Raw genomic sequence first — 19,763 nt, 5'->3', positions numbered from 1 at the left:
TTTATAGAGGTTGAGAATTCATAATCAACTTGGCTTGTTGTAATCATTATTGTATTGAGAACACATATCAACAGAACTTCAACAATATTCCAAGCATTGAAAATCCAATGGAATTCTAACCACCATATTATCAAAGGAGCATATATTTTTGTGATATTGGGTAAGCATTTTAGCAGTTAGGTTGAATATTTACATGATCAAGGTGAATGCAACATTAATTAATCTCTACCATTATTTATAGAAACTGGATTAATAAAATAAATTCTTTCTTTTTCTTGTTTCCCAAAAATATATATATATTTATATATAATATAATGAAAAGAGAAATCATGGCCCAGGGTTCACAATTTCAACTCAATCATCTGATGAGAAGAATTGGCCACTAAGATTATCCATAACTGCTAACTGCATATTCTCTGATGGTTTCCAATGTCTCTTCCTTTGATTTATAAACCAATTGTTGATCTGCTTTGGATCCAGTCCTGTTGATTCTGCCAGTGAATTTTTATCAGCTTCCTATAATCAAATATCAATATCAGTGAAATAATTATGTATACATCTTCACCACATTTGGAAAAAAATAAATTGGTCCCATCCTCCCAAAGAGGGCTTAATTATCAAGAATAATACAAGGGTCGTCTGGTTGCTATTGGGAAGTGAATTATTCATGTATTAAAACTTAGCATAGCTAATACTATTTTTGGTAACCATTTAGTTGCTTTGTATATATAAAATTCAGCATACAAAGCATGCGTGGTGTTTGGTTATCATCTAACAAGTCCCACATACCTAAAACACGTATGAGTTAATGACTTGATTCATGTAATAATTTATGCAGGGTATAAGATGAAATAGTTGATACATGAATAACTAAATCCTGCATAACTCTAACCAACAACCAAACGACCCTAAGAGTTTCATAAGAAGCAACAACAAAAGCAAAACTCGAAAAAGAGAAGAATTTCAAAAAATTTGGGACCAAAAGCCAAACCGCAATATGAAAGTTTTATACAACATTAATTTATTTGCAATACACCATAAGTTTCAGTGTAATCTAGTAGAATCGGGTTTATATATTGAAGAAAAAAAACTTGTATGTAGTAACGGAATGGTGAAAGTATGCATTAGTAAACATATAATTCAGTTATAATTCAGTTATCATGAGCAAAAGACAGATGTATAGAGTTCGTGATAATTCTCCGCAAATATATTCAGATAGTGATAATTTTTCAAAGTAGTTGATAGTGTGATCAAGGATGTGAGGATGTTCATTATCCATTCCCCTCTTTAGTCCCGACGAGCAAGAATTCAATTTTTTCTCCTCCGATTTAAGGTATAGGTATGAAAAGATTTTGTGAAAATTTGTGTTTCTCCTATGATTTAAGGTATAGTTATGAAAAGATTTTGTGTTTGCATCTCCATCATTTAACCAATTTATCCTGAATTTTAGTTTTTAGAAATCCTCTCCTAGTTTTAAGATATCATTATACTCTTTAGTGAGTAGTTCTTCTTAGTTTAAAAGGAAGGAGGAGTATGGGTAATATGGAAATTGTTGGATGCTATTTAGGCGATTTAGTAGCCTCATTTTTTGAACAATATTTCCAAAAATATTTTTTTTCCGAATGATTCTATAAGATTTTCTGTAGAGATCTAGCTTTTAGATATCACGTCATCCAACTTTGGTTGAGAGGTTCACATTTTCTCAAATCTAAATATTTTATGTATGTTATCCACTCATTTAGTGTCACGACTCAACATAAGTGAACAATGATCCGAATGGGTATGTGGCAAATAAGTGACTTGGGAGTTCGGTTAGCTGCGACCCAGTCATTATTAGCAAAGAAATGTCTAGTTTTTTTATATTAGTTTACTCTTATTTATAAATAACTTACTTAACCACGTGTATCTGGATCTTTTATAGCTCATGTCTATCAATTCATAGTAATTGATAATATTTCAAAATCCAGTAGTACGAGGTTGCCTTATAGGTCTTCCTCCTTTTTTATCAAGATTACTCAAAAATTTCATTAAAATCTTCTCCTATTTATTATTTTCCATTATAATTATCTTTTATAGACCTTAGATTGTGCCACAAAATATAACAATTGTGTCTGTGTACTAGCATAAATACAAAAGACTAACTGGGATTCACTATCACAACATGCCTTTTCCATTGCATGAATCTCTTGGTCTGTTGTTGCAATGTCACCTGGCTTCAGGATTTTGTCCCAAAGGACCACAATTTCATTAGAGTTTTCGATTGCAAAAACTTCTATCATTCTTCCAAATGAAAAAAGATCTAACCGTACTAGATGATCTTGCATCTTAGTTTCAAGTAGAGCTACAAACAGAGGCTTGTGCCTATTTATTAAGTGATACAAGAAAGACCAAGAAGACACTAAAACATACACCAAAACAGTCCACAAGTCTTAGAAATCGAAGACCTCTTTGGTGACCCCTCTCGGATAACTAGACAAGAATAAAGAAATTACAAGGTGTTTATTACGCCAAGGCAGCCATCCCAAATTAGATTTAACCAACAAGATGAAGAACAAGATAACAATAAAAACAACACGGTTACAATGACGAGAACATAAACGGATTATACTAACATAAGAACCAACAATTACAAAGAAGTAAAGATAGGTAGATAGACAAATGGAGGTATAATCTTAAGAACCCAAGAACCTGTGATATTCTTGGACCCTTAACACCACATACTACAATCATCTATCTCTTACAATGACACAAGAGAGGTGTCCACCATCCAAGCATCAACATATCAAGCAAATGCAACACACAAGTGATTCCACCCTTTTGCTATGCCCTAGTTTCGGTTTTGGACTCTCTCTTTCTTTAAAAGAAGTGTTCTTTCAATGGCATACAAAAACCAATGGACTTAAATCCTACAATGTTTTATTTATACAACATTACAAAAATAGACAAATGACAAAAGAGCCCTTTCATTAAAGGGCTCCCCAAGCCCCCCTTAAGTGCACCAAAGGACGGTTTTGGGCTTCCTTTACACTTGAACTTGTGCACTTTTTTAGGTAGTCTTCAAAATGCTTAAAAAAGTATCCCTGATGATGATCACACTTGTATAATTAAGGTTCTAAAGTTATTTCTAAACTTTGAATCATTACACTCTTTACAGTTCCAATTTATTATGTTCATAGATCTATTTAAAGTTGTTGGCATTGTTTGTAGTTGGGGATTCCCCTCCATAGGAATTGCTTTTGGGTCTCTTAGAGTTGGATTAATTATTACCATAATAAAGTTCTCTATTGTTGGTATTCGTATATCTAGTGAGCTTTTTAATAGATATAGGAGGATAAGGATGACTTCTTTTAATCTCTTTTTGAACATTATCACTCTTATTTCCTTTAAAACATGAATCTTTGTCCTCGTCTTCCTCATTAAGTCAATTGTTTCTTCTATTTTTCGTATGTTTAAGGTTCTTGTGTATTTTGTACTACTAGATATACAAGTCATCCTTATTTTCCCTCATATCTGTTAAAAAGCTCACTAGATATACGAATATCAGCAATAGAGAACTTTATTATGGTAACAATCGAAGAGACCCAGGAGCAATTCCTATTGAGGGGATCCCCAACTACAGATAATTCCTACAACCTTGAATAGATCCATGAACATAATAAATTGAAACTATAAAGAGTGTAACAGCCCAGAGTTTAGAAGAAACTTTAGGGCCTCAATATATTGGCACAAGTCTCCGCTTATAGCTATACTTGAAACCAAGATGCAAAATCACCAAGCACTGCTAGATCTTTTTCCATTTAGAAGAGTGATAGAGCTTTTACTATTGGAAACTCTAGTGTAATTATGGTCCTTTGGGATGATAACATCTTGGAGTTGGAGGACATTACAAAAACAGACAAAGATTCATACAATGGTTAAGGTATATTTTGAAAATAAATCTTGGCTACTCTCTAATATTTATGGTAGCATACACAGACACAATTGTAATTTTTTGTGACACATTCTAAAAATTATAAAATATAATAATAATGAAAAATGGTGAATATAGGGATACTTTAATGAAATTATAAGAAGTCTTACTAAGAAAGGAGGAAGACTTACATGTCAACCACATACTACTGACTTTGTAATGTTACTAGGACATGGGATACGAAGAATCCAGATACACATGGTAAAATAAGCTATTTAAAAATAAGAGTAAACTAATATTGGAAACACCAGAACGTTTCTTTGCTAATAATGACTGGTTCCACATCTAATCAAACTCTCCAGTCATTCATTTTCCACGTACGTATTTGGATCATTGTCCACTCATATTTAGTCTACACTAAACGCATAGGTTACATACATAAAATCTTTAGATTTGAGAAAATGTGGACATCCCACCTGAAGTTGCATGACATTATCTCCAAAAGTTGGAGCTCTACAGAAAATCTTATAGAAATCATTATCAAATTCAAAAAAATCATGATCAAATGAAAAAACACGTTTGCAAATATTTTTTCCCGAAAAAAGGTTGTTACACTACTATAAAGGGATCCAACAATTCCCAAATTATCCATAATCCTCTTTCCCTTTAAACTTAGATGACTAATTCACCAAAGAGTATAATGATACAATTTCCTAGAGTAATAAAGGGACTATTTCAACTTGATAGATGGTAACTTTCAAGTTTTAGAAGAAGATACAATAAGACTAATTTTTTCCTTAGCTGCATTTTCTCTCTTTTGTATTAGAAAGAGCTCATGTATAGTAATTCTCTCTTTTTTTTTTGCTAAAGATTGACTTGCTTAATCTTTGTGAGAGATTAGGTCCATGTCCCCTCCCTCAAAAGTTATAGGTTTTTGTGGGATTAATAGATATGTTAGAGGTCGAGCCAAACTACCCATAACCAATGGCATCAACATTTAAAATAGGAACCACTTGGTAAAGACTACAAACTTAATACAGAAGGCTCCTCCTTAGGGAATCCAAGTAAATGAGGGATAGGTGGATTAATTAGGGACTCTAATGGCAACTAGATGGCAAGCTATATGAGCAGATGTGTTATGATCGCAAATATCGAAGCTAAACTTCTGGCCTTATTTCATGGATTAAGATTGGTGGCAAATCACTCCTTAACCCCTCCTAAAATCAATTGTTGACTCGAAGGTAATTATTTCACTACTAAAAAAATTACCCCCACCCCACTTACAACAATATAATTTTTGTATGCAGACAGCTAATGCAGTAGCTATTGCACCCACCTATTCAACATAGTTATCTGGAGATTAATCAAGTAGTAGATGTACTAGCTAAGGAAGGAGCACAGGCTAGAAGCTATAATACTATAATAGATTGGACAATTCCGCCTTTATTTGTAACACAAATACTAATATAAACAAAGCAGGAACTACTTTTGTAAAGCTCAAGCGGCTGGTTCATAGATTTTTTTCCACAAACATGTATCTGTAGTATCTATTATTGTAACTGGTGACTCTACTGCCAGCGTTGCTGTCATGACACATTGTACTAATGCATATTAGCTAGTAATGCGGTATCTAGAGGACCCATCCATTCAACATAGCTATTTGGAGTAGTAGATGTACTAGCTAAGGAAGGAGCATGGGCTAGAAGCTATAATACTATAATAGAATTGAGAGTTCCAACTTTCTTTATAACCCGAATACTAGATATAGACACAACAGGAATTACTTTTCTATGGCTCAGACGGCCAGTTCATAGATTTTTTGCCACAAACATGTACCCATAATATCTACCGTTGTAACTTAACTCTACTACCAATCCTGTTGCCATGATACATTGTACTAATGCATATTAGCAACTAATATTATATATATATATATATATCAAGGACAGGTCTAGTAATTTGGTTAGTGTTGTATTTGTATCACAAATTCACCTAATATGTACAAATAATCAATACAAAATCCAATAAACAAAAGAGTTATGGTCTAAAGCTCATAAATATATATATATATATATATATATATATATATAGGGCAGGTCTAGTAATTTGGTTCAGTGTTGTATTTGTATCACAAATTCACCCTAATATGTACAAATAATCAATGCAAAATCCAATAAACAAAAAAGTTATGGTCTAAAGCTCATAAATTTAATATTTTTAATCTGTTTTCATGTGAAAGAATCTAAATAGTAGTATAGATACAAAGTTTTAAACCAAGAATTTAAAAGAATTAAGGGGCCGTTTGATTGTGAAACTAGTTATCTTGAGATTAACTATCCCGGAATTAGTTATCTCACCCTCAGGAAGAAGGGATAAAAGTAACATTATAATCCCGGGGATAACTAATCTGAGATGAGTTATCCCATATTTTTTTATCCCAACCAAACATGGGATAAGATCATCATAAATTTAATTCCGGAATTAGTTATCCCTTATCCCATGCTTTTTCATCCCAACCAAATATGGAATAAGCTCATCCTAAATTTAATTCCAGAATTAGTTATCCCTTATCTCTCCTAACAAACGACCCTTAAAACTTTAAACTCATTCGCAATTTAATGGAAACAAGAACAAGAAGCATGAATTGAGTTGTATGAAAATGCAAAACAGAGGGCTAAAATTAGAAGTACAAACCGTAGGGTAAGGCCATCTATAATGATCATTCCACCATGCAAGTAACATCTGCCTTGCCTCTTTTGGTAGCTTCCCTTTCTTCTTTTTCTTAGAGAATTCCAACTTAAGACTACTTAGATGACTCCCAAACTTACGTAGGAGTCTGTCCTTGAGTTCGTTATCCTCACATCTCATTGATGCATCTTGTCCTTCTGCCTCCCCGCAACTGAACTCCTCATCTGACGATACACCACCATCATCTGCCACAGTTAATTAATTCCATTTTTAATCAAAAGATATATAGTTGGTTAGTTCTATAAGACTTGTTTAGCGCTTAATTGATACGAGTGATCACTTTCTAGTTGTAGTTGGTATGGCGCTTGTTCACTTCAGCATTCAAGGAGCATCTTCCGGAAGAATCTAAATTATATTATTCCCCAAGTCAAATGGCAAGAACTATTTCAATAGAGAGTAGAGACCCTCCGATGCACTCAAAGTAGGCGTTCAGAAAAGCACTCAAGCTTCGTCTTTGCAAGGACATTCTTGTAGTACCCCTTAATAAGGGAGTGAAAACAAAGCTAAAGGCAGTCCAAAAAGAGATCAACTCTTACCATTTACATAAAGAGTGAGAGAACCACTGATAAACAAACAAAGAGTTAACTTTCTCTAAACTTACTTTGATATTAATGCAAGAAGCGGTTAAGATTTTTATAAAATGGGTGCACCGCTTTAAAAAGAGAAACTGCTAAGTGAGAAATTGATCTCTCTAGGTAAATAATTCAACATTCAATCAACTTGGGTGCTAGCACATAATATAATATCAATCATAAAAAACATAAATATCTAATCAGGAAAAGTTCTTGGGTTCAGGTGCACCACAAAATAGGCTATGAATTCCCCCTGATTAATGCAATGGTGGCTTTATTTGCGGAGCCATTCACCAAAATTTAATGCTAGCTTAAATTTGTAAAATCGATCGACCTGAATGTTAGAGATTACCACACACAATTACAAAAGGAAAGGACCACATCAAGAATTTGGATCAATTTCAAGAACTCTAGAGCAGGTTGTGTAACAAAACAAGGAGTAACAATTTGTGCACCTGATCTTAGCCATAGACTACATATCAAGAAACTATAAAGCTAAGACCTAGCTACAATGATAAAAGGATGAAATTGCTAGAACTTTTGGGGACAACAACAACAACAAACCATTGTAATCCCACAAGTAGGATTTGAAGAAGATAGAGTGTACGTAAACATTGCCTCTACTACTACATTGTTTTCGATAGACCCCAGCTTAAATAATACTTGCCAAACAGTTTATAGAAAAGGGGGGATATATGGGATATAGGCATGGGAGCAATCACAACAACAAATTAATCGAAACGAAAGTGCTACACACAAACGGTAGAAAGAACAATAACAAAAGAAACATATGCAATAACACGCGCGCAAAACACAATTGAAAGTTGAAATCGAATTTCAATGAACTACAAGCAAAGTGCTAATACTATAGGTACAACAAAGGGAGGTTCAAGAATGACCACCAAGCAAGAAAGCAAAAGAACGTTCAAGTACCAACTAATTTTCCGCCCTAATATGCGACCTTCAAACTCTCCTAACTAGAGCTAGCCATGTCCTCGGTAAGGTCAAGATGTACCAGGTGCTGCTAATCATTTCCCCCAATACTTCTTCGGCCTGCCTCTTCCTCTCTTGAAGCTCGCCACTGCCTACAATTCACACCTCCTAGCTGAGATATCTACGCTCTCATCCTCACAAATGTCCATACTATTTCAATCTCGCTTTCCTCATCTTGTCCAACATTGTTGGTGAATGTTTTAAAACTTCTTTTGGAAGTACAATATCAATATGCAAGGTATATATGTTTTCGTTCAAATTTTAAAGATAACAAAGGATAAATTACCGTCTGAGCTTCCTTCATACCATATCCTAGTTTACCTTAAAGAGTTCAATAGAATTTTTCTTTTTTTCTATCTCTATTTTACTATGTAATAATAACATAACAATCTACTTTAAAATATCTTTCATTTTCTTATATTTATTGTCACCTCCATAACTCACGCCTCTTAATTTTCATAACTTTTACGCTGATAAAATTTCATTAATTTTGTCCCTTAAAATACACATTTCCATCTTCATAACCCGTAGTCTTAATAATCTTCATTATTATTATGTCTTTTAAGTCCATAACCCCAAATAATACGTTAAAAATAAATTTTGACACCTTAATTATCATGATTTTCTCAACATGAAATTTCATTCGGCAACAAGTGAAAAACAACAAATACATATTAAAACAACAAAAGAAGGCTGCTGCCTAATGCATATTAATTTTAATATAAATAACATAAATATCAAAGCATGGTTATGTTTATTTCGCATCCCATGAGTGTGTGTCTGTGTTTTTTTTTTTGAAACTAGTCCCATGAGTATGTTTATTTCTTTTTTACCCTTATCTTTAGTTTTTTTTTCAGATGTCCTTTTAATAATTTATTTATTATTTTTATAGAACTGAGAAAGTGTTCATTTTATCAAATATAACTCGAATAAAATTATCTACTATTACTTTATGTAGTTATTTAATATCAAAAGTACAAATGAAAAAAAAAATATAACATAAATTCAATAAGAATAAAATTATCTACTATTACTTTATGTAGTTATTTAATATCAAAAGTACAAATGAAAAAAAAATATAACATAAATTAAATAAATAATTGAAGTAAGTATTTTTAATATAAAAATAAATTAATTAAAATAATACTTTTAATATAAAAAAAGTAAAATGAAATTGTAGGAATACCATATAAATATATTCCTAAATGTGAAAAGGGAAAAGTAATAGAGTTAGTGATAAATTGGGAAAGAGACATTGGGCAGCACAACGACCCATGACTAGACTGAACCCACACGGTGACCCACCAAGATTTGACTACCATCATGCAGCAGCATGCCCTGCATCCCGAGGACGGACCCACATAAATTCAAGTGGATTCATATAAACTCACTTCGACGAAAAATAACACAGAATATATACATACGTATAAACAGTCTTTATAGATGTATAAGCTATATATAATATTTGAACCCACTACAGATAGCTAAAATGCTTAGTCTAGGGATAGTGGGTTCATATCTTAAATGTTATATTGTGTGTGAGTCCCAACTCTTGTCACTTTTTTGTTTTCTTTATCTGCTGCACCTTTTTTTTGTCATTTTCTTATTTTTCTTTATCCGTATTTATTTTTAATATATTAAACCTATTTAGTGAAAAAGATTGAGTCCGTCACTGCCCCACACACCCACCCACTCCTCTCTATCAGTTTCAGTTTCTCAGTAGGTTTACAATAAGGAAAAATAAATATTGAGATGCGTGTGACACTCTCATCCATGAGTGTGATATAATATATTTACGCCTAGCTACGCATGATTCAATGTTCATCCTTAAAAATTCTACATTACGTATATTTTTATCAGTTAGTTAAAATCTTTATGTGTGGGGTTGATAAATTTTAAGTTAAACATATATTATTATATTTAAATTGATAAAATTTGTATAATAATATTTTAAGTTGTTCAAACTTTTGGAACATTCATATTCAATTATATTTTTTAAATAATTTTTTTAATTACTGTGATTTATAATATTTTTTCTTCTATTCTACTAATTAGAAGTGACATAGTAAAATTATTATAACAAATACTTGTGAAATTTTTTTAAGTGGTCTTATATAAGCCGTCAAGTTAATTTAAAATATTAAAGAATAATTTATATTTTTTAAGTGATCACATACAAGACATCAAATTTATTTAAAACATCAAAAAATAGTTTATTATTTTATGTCTATTTTTTTTATTAAATATGATTATTTTTTAACACTTAAATGACTTATACAAATATCAAAAAATAATTTATTATTTTATGTCTATTTTATCTTTTTTTATTGGTTGAAGCAGTTGAAACATCCATGTCATTAACGTCTATTTTAAATTTTTTATTAAATATTTTTAATTTCTTAATACGTAAATGACTTATAATAATTAATTAAGGATAATATAGTAAAATCACAATTGAAGCAGCTGGAGCAGACATATCGACCATGAGCAGCCTGCTTCAGCTGCTTCTTTGCCACTTATTATATAGGATAACTATATACTTGAGTCCGTTTCAATACAAGCTCAATCAGTTTAGTTTTATGCATGATTGTTCGATGATAGAGGCAATCCACCTGGTGAGGAGATTGGTGAAGCAGTATAGGAAATGGAAGAGGAATTTGCACATGGTATCCATCGACCTGGAGAAGGCGTATGACAAAGTCCCTAGCGAGGTTCTTTGAAGATACTTAGAGGTGAGAGGGGTTCCGGTGGCGCACATCAAAGCTACTAAGGACATGTACGATGGAGGAAAGATTCGAGTGAAAACAGCGGGAGGGCACTCAAAGCATTTTTCGGTCGAGACAGAGTTGTATCAGGGTTGGACTCTTAGTCCGTTCCTGTTTGTGTTGGTGATGGAGGTGTTGATGTGGAGTATTCAAGGGGAGGTGACTTGGTGTATGTTATTTGTGGATGATGTAGTACTGATTGATGAGATGCGGGGAGGGGGGTTAAGGGGAGGGAGGGAATGAAAGATTGGAGGTTTGGAGGCAAACCCTTGAATCTAAGGGGTCGTTTGGTTTGAAAACAAGTTATACGGGAATTAGTTATGCTGGGATAAGTTGTGATGGGATAAGTTATACTGGGATTAGTTATGCTGGGATTATTTTTTATTGAGTGTTTGGTTTGTTGTATTCAAAGTAATATGCATGGTATAATTTCTAGGAATAAATTGATTGATTATCAAAATACCCTCCATCGTATTTAACCTTTTTTATATATATATATTTCTTTTTAAGCTTTAAATATTCATTCTTAAATTTTTTTTATTATTTTTTAGAGAAACTAAAATATATAAATATATATACGTTAATTACGTTTAAGTATATATATATATATATTATATGTTAATATATTTAATTATAATATATTATGTTAAATTATGTTTAATTATATATAATTTAATTATAAATAACAATTCCAAGAGGTATTTTTGTCCTTATATAACTTTACACCAAAGAAAAATAATCTCGGGATTGTTATCCCACCATTTGGGTGGATAACTTATCCCGGGACTAATAATAAGTTATCCCAAATATTTACAATCAAACAACGAATAAAAAATTTATCCCAGGATTATTTGCAAACCAAACGGCCCCTAAGGGGTTCAGGTTGAGTAGGTCCAAGACGGAGTATATGGAATGCAAGTTTAGTGACTTGAGGCAGGAGGACAGTGTGGTGGTGAGGTTGGATTTTCAAAATGTTTTTAAGAGGGATAGTTTTAAGTATCTTGAGGCTACGATCTAGGGGAGTGGCGAGATTGATGAGGATGTCTCTAACCATATTGGAGCAGGTTGGATGAATTGGAGGTTCATCTCGGGAGTGTTGTGTGATAAGAAGGTTCCCCTTAAGCTTAAAGGCAAATTCTACAGAGTGACAGTCGGTCCAGCCATGCTGTATGGAGTAGAGTGTTGTCCAATCAGGAACTCCCACATTCAAAAAGTGAAGGTGGCAGAAATGAGAATGTTGTGTTGGATGTGTGGGCTTACTAGAGGGGATAGAGTTAGGAATAAGATTATCCGAGAGAAGATGGGAGTGGATTCGGCGGAGGACAAGATGCGGGAGGGAAGACTGGGATGGTTTGGGTATGTGATGAGGAGGAGCTAGCGTTGGATAGCTTCAGGAGAAGGAGAGGTAGGCCGAAGAAATACTGGAGGGAAGTGATTAGACATGACATGGAGCAGCTTCAGCTTACTGAGGACATGACCCTAAATAAAAAGGTGTGAAGGTCGCGGATAAGGATGAGTGCGTGGATTGTAGCAAATAGTTAGAGTTCATGTATAGTCGGGTTAGTAATCCTAGGACTGTGTCCATAGGTAGGAACCCCTAGTCAACAAGGTTTGGGTGTAATGAGTGTCTTTGGTCTGTGAGTGTATGTTGCTACTAGGTGAGTGTCGTATTTCAGATATCCTATTTCTTATCTCTTATTCCATATTGCGCTTATTTATCTTATTTTGTATTGCTCTGATTTTTATTTTATTATCTCTTATACCTTATTTATGTTATGTCATTCATCCTGCTTCATGTTTCATTACGCTCTTGTTTATTATCATTTATCTTGAGCTGGGGGTCTATCGAAAACAACCTCTCTACTTCTTCGGAGGTAGCGGCAGAGGCTGCGTACATTTTACCCTCCCCAGACCCCACTTTGTGGGAATACACTGAATTTGTTGTTGTTGTTGTAATAGAATATTTGAGAAAATCATTTAAAGTTGCTATATAATTCTAAATGTTACTTATTATGATTTATACGATTTTTTACGTAATTTTCAAGTAATATATGTTAATCCCTCGATTCTAATTTATGTGACATTGATATAATTTGAAAAGTCAAAAAAAATTTTAAATATCTTTTAAACATTTTAACCTGATAATTATTGTAATTTATATTATTCTTCACAAAATTTACAAATAATATATTTCAATTTATATTGTACTAATAGAATTTTGAGTCAACAAAAATTTTTATGCGTCTCCAAATAATTTAAATTCTTATAATTTATAATTTTTTTAACATAATTTTTAAATATATAAAAGTTTAAAATAAAAATAAATAATTAAATGAAGACCAACAATATAAAAATTATAAAAATATCGTCGATCAGAAGCAGGCAGCTGAAAGCAGCATGACAACCACGAATTTCCTGTCACTCACGTTTATTATTACTAATAAAGTAATAATATAAAATAAATAGAGCATATGTTAGAACTCAGGATTTATGTGAAACTTGTTATTTACACCAAATTACAAATATTTTAAAAATAAAAGTTTTAAAATAAAATCATCACTAACTAACTAGAAAAAAAAAAATATTGAGATAAAAGGCTACTTCTTTTTAAAGGGAGTCCCAAGAAAAATGAATATATTGAGTTATAGCAATAGTCAAACTTGAAAATACTCACTTTATTTTTAGAGAAAATAATTTGCAATCCCATAAATATTGATGATTTATTTTACATCACAAATTTTAAAAATTCCATTTAAATCTAAATTTATTATTTAATTAAATATCATCTTAGAAATTGAGAAGAAAATATTTTTAAATTTTTATGGATAAAACTATTAGCAATTTATTTGTGCATCAAGAAATAGCAGATATTACATGATAGAAATCCAATACTCCCTTTATTTCAATTTGTAGGATCTATTTTCTTTTTAAGATTTGTTAAAAAGAAAATATTTATTTTTTTATGACAACTCTTTAATATCAATTCTTACATGATATATTTAAACTCTTAAGATCATAAAATATTTTAATATATTAAAACCTTGTTTATTTGTAAAATTAAAATAGAATAAATAAATTAAAATTGAGGAAGTATGAAAATAATTAAGTGGGTAGGGAGAGAGAGTAAATAGTAGGAGAAAAATGTGTCCGTGTGCAAGTGTTTGATAGTAGGGACTAAGGATGAAAAGAAAGAAACAAAAGAAAAGAGTTTTGGTGTGGCAGCGTAAAGCGCGGGAGTCCATGTGATGTATCGACCACCCGCTCTACACGGGCTTCCTCTCCCATTAATGTTTTCCTTCCTTTGGTCCTACCCTATTCTGCCCCATTATCCTCCCTCTGTCTCCCTCACTTGCTTCATTTTTTTTCTTTCTTTAATAAATCTACTTTTCTTTTTCACTGTACTATTTATTATGTAAACGAGAGTAGACATAATCTTTACAATTTATAAAATAGAGAAATAAGCTAGGACTATATTCACGTAACATATGCAGTATATAGTTTCACAAGTAAAGTCGAGGATAATATATGTGTACAATCTTATCCTATCTTCTTAACAACCAAAGATTAACTAACGTTTATGTGTTACACAGTTGGAATGATGTGAATATATTCATAAGGAAGATGGATCTCTCCTAATGTGTAATGCAAGACGGATTTCTAATTGGACCTGGAACACGTTGGAAAAAGTCATCCGAAATATCAAGCCTGAGAATATATATATATATATATATATATATTAAGTTCCCAATGAAGAACCTAAAATCCAAAATACACAATTGTGTAAGCTAAGGGAGATAGTCTAGGTAAGTACAAACGGAGACATGATGACAAGATTCTTAAGTCGACGGAGTGTGGCTCGATCTCATCATGTTGCTTAGAACTTAAACGATACAATCATTAATAGTGAGGAAACTTTGCCCTAAAACAGAATTTGTTCCAGAAAATTGGTTTCATCACAACACACTTAACAAGGGTGGGATCAAGAAGGTCTAGAAGATTTGTTACAGAAAAATCATCCCCCATAGATTTACTATATATAGAAATCACATGTATTCTTCAGTTTACATCTCAAGCATAATAGCAGGCCATCATGCATCAACTTCAACATTAAGTAAAGCCACAATGATATGGCAAAACAAACAACAAATTAAAGAAAAACAGCAGCCAAATGAAAAACAGCATCCAACAGTTATCAGTTTAATGCAATCTAAGCACGTGAACATATGCACTCATCACTCATACAACACCTTCACTAAAAGTAATAATCTTTTTATTGATATTAAACCCAAAAAAAAAGACACAATCTCAGTTGAACTGGCAAGTTAAAACAAAGGCACACGAGGCCAACTTAATAAATTACTCCCTGTCTCACTAAAAAGTTAAGCTGTACTTTGAAACAAAAAATAATAATAGTTTGTCAAACACAGAATTTATCTACCCATTGATTATTATTAACACCTTTTCTTTGCCAACCCCTTTTCCCCATTAATTCTTTAGACTGCAAGGCTGCTGCAGATCAAATGCCATTTGCCTCAACTTAAGACTCTTTGGACAATGCCAGCTTCTAACACGTGGAGACGCATAAAATAACACAGCTTTATATCCTATTTAGTTAGTTTAATACATTAATCTAACTAATTAATTAATCCAGATCAAACTAAAGCAAAGGACTTCTGCATAAACAACAAGTTCCAATTGTACTTGCCATGTATAGCTAGTTAAAAGGCTGCCAGACCATAGGACATAAGATCGATCATGAGAATTGAACAAAAGATCAATGCTGTCACGTGACACGTTAGTTAAGATTCTTGGACTTAAAATCCCTTACCATAAGAATAATAACGCTATGTACATATCATCCTCTTCCGACCCTATTTGTAGGATGATACAAATATCATGTTGTTGTATAGGGTATGAAGAAGGGTGATAAATCATTAGCTAAAGTTAAGATTCTGGAATTTAAAATCTCTTACAACAATAAGCTGTGTACACACTTTTTTTTTTTTTTTACTGTGGGATTATTCATGTAGTTGTACGATAAGAACAAGGGTGAAACATCATTAGCTAAACGAAGAAGATATTAATCACTTATAACTGCCGAACCAATGAGATATCAAGCAACTCCCAATGTGTCTGTCAAGAACACATAGCACTATAGTTTATAATAATATCGGAACTTGAAATTCTTTTAAAGAAAGAAATTAAAAGCTTTGAAGGTCGGAACATCAAATTCAAAGTAGAATAATTGGAACATCCTTTCTCACAGACCAAGTAATTTCGGTTCCACGTGCAAGCCACAATCTGAGAATATATACATGCAACTATTGTATATACTGTCATATGGTCTTTGCTGACTCAATTAGAGAAAGTAAAGGCCAACATCATTGTACCTGGGTCTAATTTCATATCTATATTACTCGGGATCTTTCAAAAATGATATCGAAACTGTATTAGATCCTCCAAATAATGCGAAACATTAGAAGAATCCGACATGCACCAAATAACATTTGAAGGATTCCGGCAACAATAGTCATGAAGATGAATGTACATAGTGGTGATTAATCAGATTTTTTTTTCTTGCACAAAAAAGAAGAAGAATGTAAATGGTGCAATAATAGTGACATTAACAAAGATGTAGTAGTATCTTGTAATGAAAATATATATATGCAAGTTGAAAACTCAAAATTTGCATTTTGCACTAATCCAAGTAAAAGAATTATCTCCTCGTTCAGAGGTTTAACTTATTGGGTGGTTGTAGGGCATATAGCTACACCACACGTGTCATGATAACTTGATCGAGTGAATACTTATCAGCAACTAGCATTTACACCAAATCAATCAACTTAACCTTACAAATTAAAATGAAAAATACACACCCCTTAACCATATATAGTTAAGTGATAAATGTGTGTTTCTCATGCATCCGTCATCAAAATACCAAAAACAAATACTCTAGATATTAAGTACTCCTAATGTATAGTGAGAATGGTCTATTTTGCATGATTGTCAGCCACCATTGATCAAACAGAAGAACGGCCACTGCCATATGTTAACTTTCTTGATTTTATAGGAAACTAAACAATTAATACTACTATAAGATAAATTTAGTTCAGACAAAAACCCTCACACTCCAATCATACTAGTACCATTGTCACATAAATGCACATAAAATATATAATGGTCAGCTTCATATGTCCTCCCCTATATATATCATGAGCAGTTGATATAGGAATAGGGTAGATATAGAGGACATATGTCACTGTTTTTTGAAAGAGCTACTATAGCCATGTCACCTCAATTGTGATACGTCAAAATCAGAATCTCTGAGCTAAAGTGGTTTTAAATGCAAAAAAAGAAAATTTCTCTGACAACAAAACAAAAGGCAAGAGAGACAAGTGAAGCACCACAAAAACATTACGAGTAAAACTAGGATATGAAAGGTCCCAGTTGCACTGAAACAAGATCTAACCCTGAGGGAGGGAAAAAAATACATAAGTCTTTTGCTACTATCAGTGAATTATTTCCAACAAAACAAGCAAAATTTTCCAAAATCATATACTGAGCCACGGCCTGGATACACAAGGCAAGAAAATCTTGGTCATACGTATCATTATTTTCATTTCTGACACCTTTTAGTCATGTTTTTGGAGTTCTATGCTCTAGTATTATTGCACCACACATGTGATTTATTTTAATAGTTCTCTTCCTTAAATGATTTTACCTCCTCTTATAGTCCAATGAAATTAATGAGTATTTTGTACAATAAACGTGAGTTCAATTCTTAATCGTCTCCTCAGCTACTTGTATATGAAGGAACAAGACTTGGAGGTAAAGAGGTTTTCAACATCTCAATGTGTGCCAAAATAGTTTATGGAAAATAACTTATAACTCCTAAGAAATTGTATCATAACATGAATACTTCTGCTTATAATTAGCACTTGCATTATATATGTTAAGTCAAACCTCTCTATAATAATATTTCACGATAATGATCAAATTTCCTTGAGAACGAATTTTCATATTCATGTCATATTATATGTTCTATATAATAATATTTTCCTATAATAAGTAAAAATATCGAGACAGACAACATTATTACACAGAAATTTCGACCGTATAAAGAGAATAAGTATGGTATTTTCACCGACCTTTGCAAAGATTTCCAAGTTGCAGTTCAATCTTGTTGAGGAACGTTGTTGCTTCATCAAAAGGCCTAGACAGATCGGACTTATACTTCAACAATATATCACAGTACGTTTCCTATTTGACAAAATAAACAACAATAAGGTCAAGATTTCAAACAAACTGTTCACAAAGATAATTTTATTAAATTAAGTTTCGAGAAGAAGCAAGAACTTAAAGAAAAGTCCAAACAATAAATTCTACACACAGAAAAAAGAAATAATAACTAACCATAAACTCATCAAGTTCAGGATCAGCTCCTATGCATATGGAAGTAGCGTTTGGTTTACGAAGATCGTTTTGTTGCCTTATTTCTTCTAGCAGATTTGCTATCTCCGGCGGTGCTCCAACCTTAAAAAATAACATTTAAGTTATATACACTAACAATATAAGAAAAATATTTTAATTATGCAAAAAAAGAAGATAAGATTGATTAAGGATTTAGAAAGCCATAAACCCTTCTTGGTGAAGAATAAAGCAAATCATATGCTTACAAAACCATCTGTAAGAAATGATGATGAAAAGATACTTAGGTTAACCTTAGATTTCCAAATTTTGTAGTTAGATCATAGAAAATTAGTGTAAATATTTTGTTTTCAAGAGACTCAGAACTATAAATTCGTAAAAACTTAAATCATGTATCCGCGTCTCATGACTAACACAAAAGCTTAGTAATAATGCTAAGGAGTAGTTAACCTTTTGACAATCAATATAAGCATCGAGTAATTTAGGATAATAAGGATGTGAGACGATTTTAGCCTTGATAATATTTGAACCATCTTCATCATAATCTTCATTGTTGTTATTATTATCATCCTTTCTACTGCCACTGCCACTGCCACAATTTCCATATCTAATTTGATAAATATTATTATTTTGAGGAGTAGTAAGACTGAAAGAATTAGCAGCATCCGATGATAATTGAACATCATCGGATCCAAACATAGGGGTGTTCATGGCCATGTTGTGATAGTTGTGGAAATTGTTGTACTCATCTGCCATCATCAAATTCTCTGGTGACATCAACGCTTTGTCCGCATAATCACTTGTTGAACGGAAACCATACATTTCATCATCCATATATCTAAAATTCCAAAGTAGTGTAAATTAGTAAGAAATAATCAAATAGGGAAAATATGAGTAATTTTACTTGGAATAATCGGAGTGGGAAAGATGAGATATTAAGCTTGTGTTTTTGTTTTGTTATTTGAAGTGCGTGTTTTTCCTTTCTTTTTTAAAAGGGAGGAAAAAAAATACTTATAAAACTAAAGGAGAAGAGGGAAAAAAGGGAAGGTGAAGATGAAGAGAGGTCCCATCATACTTAGAGATAAAAAGAATCTAATAAGTATTTGGTTAGTCTGATATACATTACGCTTGTACTGTAGTAAGTCTGCATAAATATAAAGGAGAATATTTATACCTAGATTACAATGTGAAAACAAAATAAATGATTAAATTATTTAGTGAATAATACTACCGTGTTTTTTCAGATGCTTGTGGTTCATTATATTGGATTAAAATTGTAATATACATGCAGGTACAATATTTAATGTGTTGAACAAGTAGACATGTTTTCTATATGGTAATTCGTGT

At 32.2% G+C, this 19,763-nt stretch overlaps 1 protein-coding gene across 1 annotated transcript; it reads right to left on the bottom strand.

Moving 5' to 3' along the window:
* Window positions 1–249: 249 nt before the first annotated feature.
* Window positions 250–19,497, bottom strand: LOC107848690 (homeobox protein knotted-1-like 6). The gene is made up of 5 exons (XM_016693465.2): window positions 18,867–19,497; window positions 18,402–18,521; window positions 18,137–18,248; window positions 6,605–6,843; window positions 250–516 (listed from the first exon to the last, which is right to left on the bottom strand). Exons 1-5 carry the CDS (start codon window positions 19,248–19,250, stop codon window positions 355–357), a joined length of 1,017 nt encoding a protein of 338 aa, XP_016548951.2. The 5' UTR covers window positions 19,251–19,497; the 3' UTR covers window positions 250–354.
* Between the last annotated feature and the right edge of the window lie 266 nt (window positions 19,498–19,763).

The sequence above is a fragment of the Capsicum annuum genome, chromosome 11, assembly GCF_002878395.1.
Source record: "Capsicum annuum cultivar UCD-10X-F1 chromosome 11, UCD10Xv1.1, whole genome shotgun sequence".
NCBI lineage: Eukaryota > Viridiplantae > Streptophyta > Magnoliopsida > Solanales > Solanaceae > Capsicum > Capsicum annuum.
Note: the sequence above shows the minus strand (reverse complement) of the source record. Positions and strands in the feature narration are given on the sequence as shown.